The sequence below is a fragment of the Pavona decussata genome, unplaced genomic scaffold (genome assembly GCF_977016875.1).
Source record: "Pavona decussata unplaced genomic scaffold, jaPavDecu1.1 SCAFFOLD_386, whole genome shotgun sequence".
Lineage (NCBI taxonomy): Eukaryota > Metazoa > Cnidaria > Anthozoa > Scleractinia > Agariciidae > Pavona > Pavona decussata.
In genome coordinates this window covers 3,471,472-3,482,981 of record NW_028145758.1, presented here as the reverse complement: position 1 = coordinate 3,482,981, position 11,510 = coordinate 3,471,472, and the positions used below count along the sequence as shown (strand labels likewise).

Genomic DNA, 11,510 nt, shown 5'->3' with positions numbered 1-11,510 from the left:
ATCAGCCGTCAAATGTAAGAATTTCACTTCCATCTCTTCACTTCTATGGCTATATAACGAATTCACATAATGACCAGCTCTCAGCTGGCTTCATACCTTATTTGATAGAGCACTGCACCGGTATCGCAGGGGTCATGGATTCGAATTCCGTTCAAGTCTGAATTTTTTCAGGCTTTTTCTCGGCAACTGCTGAAGTTGTGTACATAGCTGCGCCGGAGGTTACTAATTTATAAAATCTTTCATCCGCAGTTCAAATGGATGAATCAGTTCATATATTTTATTTCCAACTGTACATACTCCGTTTGTCGTGACTTTCCGCAAAGCGCCGGAAGCTCTTTACACCAATCAGACTGACTGAATAGAAGCAAAACATTCCTAACAGTCTCAAATTAATTGCCCTACTTACTCGTCTTCACACCATCTTACCGCGGCATCAAGCTAATATTGTTGACGCACGCCGGCCTTAAAATGGGTCCAAAATAAGCCAAGGTCAGTATTTACGCAGCAGTGCACGTGACGATGCAGATGGGAAACGTACCACTAGAAATCGGTACGTGTTAAGTGGAATGTCTTATATAACTCAGACGAATAATATAAGGCTATTAAGTAAATATGTTTGTAGTGTTCTTAAGTCATCATTATTTAACACTGAATACTAATCTTTTATCTTTCAAGAGCGGTCAGCGTGCCTAAATGGTCACACTTCACGGTTTCCGGCCACAGAATCAAAACATATTTCGAGAAAACAGGGTGTGGACGGCGAATTTTTCTGTTTTGAAAGAATCATTTGTTTTTTAGAGATTTTTTTGTCCGCTAACGCAAGTTTAAATGTTTATATGCTTACTGCAATCGTTGGGAGTGATCATCTCGTCTCTTAGATATCATTGTCATCAATAACAAACAAACAATATTAGTATCAATGAAGTTAAGGCAAGCGTGAAATATTGTATGGGAAAGTGGTACGCATCAGAAAGCGTGGGTGACCTTTTATTCGCGATTAATAATTGTATCATAAAGTGGTCGTTTCAATTTGAAAGAATAGAGGCAATTACAACATATTTTAAGTGATAAAGAAATTGTTTTTGAAGCAAAGAGGAACGGAGGCTTAAATTGTTCTTTGAAGTTGGCAAATCTGGCGATAATCTACGCAGGACTTTACTTAGTAAGGTATATCCACGAAATGTGATGGAAATGTGGTTAGCGTTTCTTGACTTTAATGTAGGTTCTCCGTGACTTTTCTTAATTGTTTTCTTGATGTAAAGCTTTCTGTGACATTTAAATCAAATGTTGTGGCGTTGAATTTAAGTATCTGGTATTTTTCTAACAGGTTACAGCCCGTTTAAATAAATGCACTATAAATAGATTACAATTAATGTGCTGACGAGGAACTAATTAAAAAAAACAAGCCAAGGTACGTCAATGTGAGACGGCGCAGTTTAAAGTTTTTAATAGCTCAGTGTTAGACCCACTTCACTGCCTAGATCTCGGCATATATAATTCGTAGCTAATTATACATGTATCGATCCATGTGAAACGTAACTTATCCTGCCCAAAGAAAGATTTTTTTGTGTTCTCTCTGTTAGTTTCAAAGCAGGTGTAATTTCCAGTGCAAAAGTTCAGTCGCAGTTAGTATGCTTCAACAGATGAAGTGGAACCGCCTAGCGTGCACTGTTTTCTGCTCACATCCATCCACTTATCCTTAAAATACACCCACCGAAGGGACAATATCAAATGTGTATACTTACGTAGATGCTTGGCATAGCACTTGTTTGAATTCTTTTACTTTGTTCTCGAATGTTCGATAATGTCTCCTCGTCTTAATGGCAAATATTACAAGGTAAGGATGAAGCATTTTTCGTGATACTTCAGCGTTTTAATTGTTTAGAATTTTACGCTATCAATAATCTGATAAAATATAGAGTTCTTAGTTTTTACATCAACAAATATAGCCGTGAAATACTTTTTCGATCGCGTTGAGATTTCAGACAGGCCACACAATATTGGCAGAAATCCGGGTGCACTGGAAGCATCATATCGACAGGTTTTTTTTTTAAATCATGTTGGTTGAGTGTACATTTCAGTTGACGATGCCGAATACAGCAAATTTGAACCAAAATGAGCTGAATTTGGCAGTTTGTTTTTTTGACGGTTGATTTACCAGATTTAGTAGCTGCTTTTAAATTCTGCTGACTTCAAGCTTTTAAGTAGATCACATGATGATCAGGTTAGCTCATTTCAAAGTCCATGAACACGGAACTATAAACTGACCGACAATCGAACCTTCGGACACTGACTGCTTCAGTCAACATAACATGGTGAGCCATTCCAGTTTGGGTCTTGAAGTCGAGGTAGCAAACGCTTTATCTTGCACACCATTGACTTAACTTTTTTCAAACATCAAATGTTGCTTGCTGCTGTTAGAAGTGGCCTGGATAACTTCTGATCCAGGTTATATATCTTTCTTCTTAGCAGCCATGTTTCCACTTGTACAACGCTTATTTTCTAACTGATAACAATCCAGTGTCCACTGCGACGGGACAAAATTATCCAATCCACCTCAGTTTTGAACAACTACAGATAGGACTGTGAGGCCAACCAGTTGAAAGCTCTTTTGGCTGCTAATCCATCTTTGCGATGGGAAACCGCACACTCTAATTTTAATTTGAACAGGTTGAAGGCGCCATGTTCCTATTTTATCAGAGGCTTGAGGGAACCTTGAATCCAAGTCTATATTCCATATTATCACCATGGCGGTCAATGCCGTCCATCTAAACTTATACGAGTGTAGTATCAGTCATGAGACTACATTTCGTTACTACTAAGGTGCATTAAGCTATACAATTATGACGAGCTCGATCAGTAGATACACAGATGAGAAGCGCATTTGTACAGTGATTGTTCAGGTAGACTACTTCTACAGTTTCCTCATATGGTGCAGTGAACTCTCAATACTCCAAGGTATAGGGTGTGTGCACGGCGGCCATGTTGGAGGACTAAAACAATAGAAGATATTTGCAAAAAAATAGAATATACAGCTATTTCAATTAACGTTGTCGGATTAAAATCAAGCTAAAAGACAAGACCGCAATGTTTTGTGGGATTATTTTTTATGAATAATTTCATCAAAATCATCCCTGCACGTGCAGGTCATTGTACTGCTAATTACAACCTATTGTTTTCTCCAGGCATGACTGATTTTGATGAATTTATTCAACTTTCGGTCTTGTCTTTTAGCTTCATGCTTTGAACCGACAACGTTAGTTGAAACGACTGTATTTCCCAAAGGAAAATCATTGTATCGTTTCGGTCCTCCAACATGGCCGTCGTGCACACACTCTATTTGAATCCGTTACTTGTATACAGTGCGATTTTATTCATTGTCGTTAAGACTAGGTGACGCCTCTATGTGAAACATCACGACCTCTCTTTTTTTTCAGTCAGTATTGAGCTGCAGCTCAATCTTGGTACATTCTTGTGACAAACAGTTAGTTCTTGGCCTTTCTGTGTCGTATCCAACATAAACAGGATGCTGAAATTAACGGGAAGTTTAGGTCATTTTTGAACTACGGGTAAATTCCCGTTTTTCTTTGCATTTACATATTGCCTCCTGGTCACGTGACAGAACCTTACTCAGCGTTTGTATGAACATACTGATGTCACTGTTTTCTTTGGAAGCCTGACCTATTTATTATAAATTTACACATTCTGAAGCATTATAAAAGCATTTCCGGCGGCGACGGCGACAAGAATGCCGCAAAAAACAAAGGCTGGATGAGTTAAAGAGCAAAAACAATCGCTGCTACATGTACGTGATATATTTTGATACATTTATTTGCCGTCCCCACAAAACAACTTTTACGGAGAACGACGGTAAAGTTTTCCTTCTTTATTATTATTATTTTTTTCACCTTAAACGCTGCTGTTAGCAAAATGTCTAGTTCCTGTAGGGTTCGCCCACATTCAACAGGTTGAATGAGTTTGAATAATCGCAAAGTAGCTCCATTTATACTGATTTTTTAAGTGACGTTTTCGCGCCGCTGTTTAACTTCCCTGTCTGGTATTAGGCATTCAAATGGTAATTACCCTGATGGTGGAGTAACGATTTCGAGAAAGTTTCTTGAAGTAAACAAATTCTCGTGGAAGCTATTAAAAAACACAGTTTAATAAAGGAAAATCTGATTTCATGCCAATTTGATGACAATTGAGAAAAATTCTGGCACTTTAATTACTGTCATGTCGACGTCGACGACATTCACGGACTTAAAACGGATGCATCGACAGGCGCCTCGCAATGCTTCAGTCCAATTCTTCATCTCCCCTGAAAAGGCCATTACACCTCACTTAGTACTGAGGGCGGCTAGTTGGTTTATGGCGCTTTCTCATGTCACGCTCAGCTTGGTCCCTGTCGTACTTCACTCCTTCACTCTTCGCATCTCACCTAAGATGGACACATCTAGGTCATTCTAAGATAGACGGACACGTGAAATAAGGTCCCTAAATATCGTTATTAAGTTACTTTTCTCTTCCATTTGTTTATTAGTCCAAGCCTTACAAACGAACAATAACTAAATGGATTGAGTACTAGTCACGTAATAGTTTTCATAATTCTCTTACACATAATCCTGCGACAAAAAATTCCTCATATCATTTATTCACCAGGCTTATTAAAACATAACATCACATTTCTTTCACATGTAACACACATGGCATTCAAATCCTAGCAGTATGCAGGATGTTTGTCACAGTGAACCTAGTTTAATGGCCTTAGCTCCCACGAGTCTCTTCAGTAAGTAGTCGATAAGTGGTAGAGCATACGAACTACGGAAACTCATATAGGTTCAATCGTTTGTTGGCAAAACTGTGGTTTCCTTTTTTAGTATTGGTATGCCTGTGTCATTGACTGAAAAATACCTCAATTACTTCGATAGTTTTTAACAGAAAGTCGACTCTCAGGCGTCCACTTGTTTGTTCACAACTTAACAGTCAATTTGAGTTACGTGGCATAAAGAAGTAGGATTCAATGTAGCCGTGTGTGTTGTCCTGTAGTGAGAGGCGGAATTCAATATACAAGACAATCGTTTGTTTGCCGCACAACACAGACAAACAGCGGAAAGCGTGGGACGTCGTGCTGGAAACGGAAGAATGAAAATTGCTAAAGATCACACCTGCTGTGAACTTGGTGTTTTCGTAACGGTTTATGATTCTTACAAATAAACCTCGTTTAAAATGATCCACAGGATAACTCAACGGTAAGCGAACCTTCAAGTTACACCATTTTACTACAACATTATGTAATGAACTAAATATAGCCATGAATCAATGCTCCCAACACTTAAGTTGAAAACGACAAATGCATAAAGGAACTAATATCACGTTGTTTCTTGTTTTCGCGGGAATTTAACTTCGCGAAATGCGTCGGCGGATCAGTTATTTCGGAGATTTAAGGCGTGGAACCGTTTGTAAAAGTATCATCTTTTCGTCAAGAAAATCGCAGCTAAAGAAGCTACTACCGATTGTGTGGACGATCAAAACTCGACCAGATTATCCGGCAAGGAATTGCGAATGAATGGTTTGAACATTGACATGATACAATTTCATTGCCGCGTTATAAAGTCCCGGGAAATTCCGGAGGTTGGTCTTGATTTTGCCAAATGTTTCGACGGAGCAAACCTCCTTCCTGATAGCAAATTATTTCCGACAAATCACGAAGCTAAAGCTAACTAATGCCGCTTAATAAATTCTAGGAAGATAGAGCTTTAAGTCGTGAGTTTGCCAGTAAAGGAAGTTGTAAGCTAACCTGAGGAGTGAATCTCGTACAAAGGACATCCTTGTTTTCCCTCTCGTCGACCAAGCGCATCTACCCGAGCTTGCTAGAACCTATGAAAGCCTGATGGTTAACCATGAAGCCCCTTCTTTCTTTATTCGTCTTAGTTATTGTTGTGGTTCACCTCCCGGCTAGCGAGAAAAAAAAATGGCCCTTTTTTGTTTCATTTGCTGCCTCGTGCAAAACGTTGCTTCTTTCGCCGTGGATGAACTGATCCAAAGTAGGTTTCTTTGAAACGTCGCTGACTGCTTATTCTAGAACGTTATTGATCTTGTGTGAACAGACACTCAGTTTGTTTGTCTGTATGGTTTGCGCCCTCTATCAATAACATAATTATATACCACTTGTACACTGATTTATTCTGGTGAGATTCCTGTAGAGCTAAGATAAGCAACGGTATCACCTCTGAAATATTTTTTTTTCAACGCCCTATAGATAACTTAATTACAGTATAAATAGCAGTAATTCGAATGCTGGAAATGACAAATTACAAGCTGCCCCCTCTGGAAGTCAAGTATCAATTCCTAAAAATTAGAAGTCCATTGAAAGCTCTTTGGAAAATGAAGGTTGGATTTGTCTTAATTATTACATTTTTATAATTTGAATTTAGACTAATTTGCGCCATTTTATTTCAGAAAAAAAAGATTCTAATATTTCATTGTGTTTTCAAAGTTCAATTGAAAAGGAACGAAAAACATTCCTAAAGTTTTAAAGTTATCATTTTGATAAAAAAAAATTTAAATTACTCTACACTGTATAGACTTGCTAATATATATTACTGATGCAAGAATGGGTTTAACTCATGATGTTGTGACTATTGTATGGCTCTTTGCTGACTCATTTCGTCTCAGTGGTTTTGTTAAGTGATTACACAATATTATATTTTTAATCTACAAATCAAAGTTTTTTCCAATTCAGTGATGTCATTCAAATGATTCCGCAATAATCAGAAGTGTTTCATTATTATTCTATTTTAGTTTTGCTGTTTCGGCCGAATAAGTTAGCCAGTACGAGAATATTTTTTCAAGGTGTATGAACATGGCTTATCACGTGCAATCTATTCACTAACCCTCTGGATCCGCGCGGATTAAGCCTATTTAACTGGGGATGCCTTTCGTTCAAATGTTAGTAGTGCCGCAGTTTATTCAAAAGCTGCTTTTTGAGCTGTATTAGTCAGAGCCGAAATGCTAGAGCAGGGCATGTAATGAAAAGACCAAACTTGGTTTCAGTAGCATAAAGCATATTACAATCGCGAAGAACGTCACAAATCTTACGAAATATGCGCTGCACAAACAAAAGCAGTTTTGACAAAAAGGAAGACAATATATTGATCGTCTTGTGCTTCGTAGAAAATTCGAGAGGCTGGCCCAAATGAATTATTTCATGGATGAGATTCTCATGGAGGTTTGAGATACAAACCGGCTCGTACACAGCCATAATAGCTTTCCAACAGACAAACGTTACACTGCGGGCCACAAATGGTTTTGTGTCAGAGTCACGGCGACGGTCCATTTACGTAGCCACGTGATCATTGAGGTTTTGTCGAGTCAGTGCTGACGAAACACAACGTTAGTTTGAGAAACGACGAATACATTCGGATACCGATCATCGCCAAAATCATCAAGATGTGTCATATATGGACTTATTATTTAATTACTGGAAAATTGTTACGAACAATCTTAGTTCTGAGCACAAAGCAAAGTTTTCGCATTATGCATTGTTTTTTCCTCGAAGTGAACCCTCTTGTTGGCGTCTGTTTATTTGCTGGTTGTTTTTAATATCAACTTAAGCGTCAAACTGAATATGTAGTGGGGTATATTTTATCTTAGTTGTGACTCATAGTTTGACATCAGTTACTCATCTCGATTCTCAAAACTTCTTAACGTAGTAGACAATTGAAAACTTTACTGAATTTTGAGTATGTCTTTTATTTTCAGTTTATATTTACTTTTTACACACAAACAAACAAATTGACTTCAAGTTTATATGTTGGGAAACATAACTAAACATGAGAATGTAGTTGTAATTGTTGTAATTGTTAGTTTGCTTTTATGATGAGATTTGGCTCAGTATGATGGTATTAGCGATGTAAATTGATCACAACTTTTAACTTGATTTAATTCTTGTTTATAGTTCATACTACTGCTGGTGACATTTCTGTCCTCTATGACATCATTTATAAACTCGAGCTTGTTACCAACACCATCATCTTGCCAACCCAAGCCCGGTTTAAACGCAGCCCAAATATTGCGTCATCTTCGTCAAAAATATGTATTTGTCAGGAAAATAACGACTAACTCGAATGACGGCAGCCGACTTCCACCAGTACGAAAACCAAGATCGAACTCTTTACCGGGAACTCATTATTGTCCTTGGGTCTGGGGCCAGGACAAAGATCACGAACGCGTCCCGCAAACTATCGTGAAAGCTGAATGTCCCGGATGCGGGCATTTTTGTCGGCCTGTGTATTATCACCACAAAGTGATGGTTTCAAGATGCGACAAAACGACAGGAGAAACGGTGTGGAAATGGAAACAAAGAACACTCGCGATTGCTTATGTTTACGATCCTTATAACTGATCAGTTTGCAATAGCCCGCCTATCGAGATTTTCAGTTGGGGGTTTTACATGTGTTTTCGCTTTTTGACCGCGCGGAATCTTGGAATCAGCACGACTTCTGCCTAATTGTACTGGCAATATTCTTCATGATAACTGTTGTGATTGATATGACTTTAGCCTGCGAGCAGGTTCTCTATTATGCTCAAATTTCTGCAAGGCTGATCGGACTGCCTAGAAAAGTTAACACGACAACGACATGATAGAGACCAAATCGAGAATCAACAGAATGCGGCGACCGTGGACAGACGGTTGCGAGCTAGTTGGCTCTCGTCAGCACGGTGTAGCACAGCATAAAGTAGAACAACCAGCGCGAGCCGAGTGGTCTACTAAATGCACGTGGTAGTGATTTAGGTCAGCCGCGAGAGGGCATAGCGCGACCAAAAGCGCGACCTGCTCCAATCCTCTCGCGGCTGACCTAGAGCTTGCTCGCCGGTTCATAAGTAAGGCGGTTTCTCAGCTAGGTGAAAAGAACCAAAGAAACTGCTAAAAAGCGTGGACGGAGATCCTGCTAGCCGCCAGCCTTGAAGTGAAAAGGCTAGTTTTCCACAGCCACTTCAATCAAATTTAAAATTGAAGTAATCTAGCCTGGTTGTGTAGTAAGCACTTACATAGGTTTCGATGTGCAAAAGTTAAATCGGAGTTTTCACATGGTCAAATAGCGAAAACCCCAGGAAACGCTTGCTACACTGGCGAAAAGCAACTGATTGAAGTGCATCCTCCACGTACAGCTTTCCCATCAGAAGAAGCTGTATGAGAACCGCTCAGACTTGAGAATTTTGTCATTGATCTTGGCAGGATTAAAACAGTGTTCGGTTGTTTGGAGGTTGTCTACTGCTCATCCGGGTTTGAAAGCACATCAACGGAAAATCAGAAGCAGGGACAAATTTACATTTGTGGAGTGTTGATGACCACTCATTCTGGATTAACCTGCTGTGAGCAATCGGGTATCAGAATGCGACTTTATACAACAAGAAAGATACCTTATTTGGACAAAGAAAAACTAACCACCTACAGAAAAAGAAGCTTAAGTTATAGAAATCCCAAGAACACACAATCATTTAAACGCTCACTCAAGCCTAGACTGCAGTCGCGAGAGCAGACGCCTTTTTACGTCTTTCGTTTCACCCGCCGCGAAATGAGAGTCTGCAAAAACGAGCTCAGGCTGATCTTTCTCGCGGAAGGTGAAATAAAAGGCGAATTGCTCGCGCGGTCTAACTCGAGCCGAGTAACTAAAATAGTTAACGATTTCTTTACTGGCAGTTTTTTTTTTATTTATTAATGAGATTCGAGTAAGTAATGCTGCAAAAAATACTTATATTTAGAATGTGTGCCCTATCGATGTCACATAATAAATGTAAAAAGAAGTAATGGGATTGAGACATTATTTATTAATAGGAATATTTAAAAGTGACCTTCACATTGAAAGAAGTGTTGAGTTATTTATTATATAGAAGGAAATCAGTAAGCGTAATACGTTAGCAAACAATAAACTTCTTTATTAAAAGGAAACAATTACACACACTTCGTGAAATAACAAATAAGGAGTACTAGTATTGTAGTACTGATTGAGTCCGTATACATCACGTGACTGTACGGAGAGACATACTACTGACGTCGTACAAGGACATCGGCGTATATAAGAACTGTATAATTAACAATTATTCCGCGAGCGCGCGTTGGATATGAGATGATAGATAGCCAACGAGGCGCGTAGCGCCGAGTTGGCTATAATCATCTCATATCCAACAAGCGCAAGTGGAATAATTGTTTTATTAAAAACAATCAAGAAATATTGTTAGATCTTACTGATTTCGCTGTGCAAGAACAACCAGAAGACGATTTAATGGTCACCATTTCTCGGCCATGGTATAATGGCTCATATACCATGGCCGCTAAGCCAATCAAATCCCTCGAATTGCATTATATAATGCTTCAGTTTTTAATAATGACAAGTATACGTTTGATTCCTCATACTTATGTATACGGAATCCTGATACAAGTTTATAAGATCGTATATTTTCTTGGGAAACCTCAACGTATACTGATCATGATATGGACTATAAATTCATGCCAGGTCCTTATATTTTTCTTATATGACTTTGTGTACTGCCTGTACGACCTGAGTAAGGAACTGTATGCCTGTATTCATGCAGTGCGATGCGACTGGCCATTCAACGATATGTAGTAAGTGTCACAGCGTCCTTCCTTAGGTCCCCTGGATAGGGTTAGCCGGGTGAAGGGTGGGGGGGAGAGGGGGGAGAGGGGGGAGAGGGGGTTCATAGCGTGATGTACTCCTATCTAGAATCTACCCGTTTTTAGACCACAGTTGCAACAATCCAAATCTGAGATCATGATCGCACATTAATTGATGTCAACTTACAGCCATTCACTTTGCGTGAAAAGGAGGTTAACTGTAAGTTGCTTACACAAGGGAGTGGGTGTGGGCATGATATTGATAATGTCTGTCCTATCAAAGTATGGTTTGGTTCACCAAAACTTGTTGTTTATCTTTCTGGAAAGCATTAAGGATTTCCGTGAGCCAAGAACTATAAAAATGGCCCTTCTCTGGGGCTCAAACGCGACTCACCGGCGCGGAAATGGCGATACCAATAACGTTTGTGACCATTCGTATGCCTAGTGTGAAGAAATTCTAAAATAGCGTAAGCCTGACGGAGTGGTCAGCTATATATGTTGTTCTTCTATTTTAGATTTAACCAAATAGTACTTTGTAGAATGTGAAAATTGTGGCGTGCGGTTCCATGGAATTGGGATAAAATCCACTTTTGTCACGAATTGTTCTTTAGTTTTATGGCCCCAGTTTCTTAAACTGTTTCGATTTTATGTTTCTTGTTATTTGCAACACCAAGAAATCCACGGAAATCCATTGAAATCAAAATACACGTACTTCGGTCGCTCCAAAGAACACAGTTAACTGTTTCAAGAAATGATGAAGTGGCACACCAAGAAACTTTCTCGTTCAATATTCATTGGCATCGATGATCATATCAACATCTCGTCGTGTCATTTATCCTTCTTTGAGAAACTTATCCTGTGCAACGGATCAAAA

The 11,510-nt window shown here is 39.1% G+C and overlaps 1 protein-coding gene across 2 annotated transcripts; it reads left to right on the top strand.

The window, feature by feature from the left end:
- Positions 1 to 1,458: 1,458 nt before the first annotated feature.
- Positions 1,459 to 9,914, top strand: LOC146451720 (uncharacterized). Of its 2 annotated transcripts, none has more exons than XR_014859993.1 (2): positions 1,459 to 2,224; positions 7,958 to 9,914. XR_014859993.1 is itself a non-coding variant. In XM_085098935.1 (2 exons), exons 1-2 carry the CDS (start codon positions 6,385 to 6,387, stop codon positions 8,402 to 8,404), a joined length of 453 nt encoding a protein of 150 aa, XP_084955061.1. In that variant the 5' UTR covers positions 6,334 to 6,384; the 3' UTR covers positions 8,405 to 9,914. The 2 variants fall into 2 exon arrangements, 1 of the variants encoding a protein (XP_084955061.1); XM_085098935.1 differs by lacking the exon at positions 1,459 to 2,224 and adding an exon at positions 6,334 to 6,390.
- Positions 9,915 to 11,510: the final 1,596 nt, after the last annotated feature.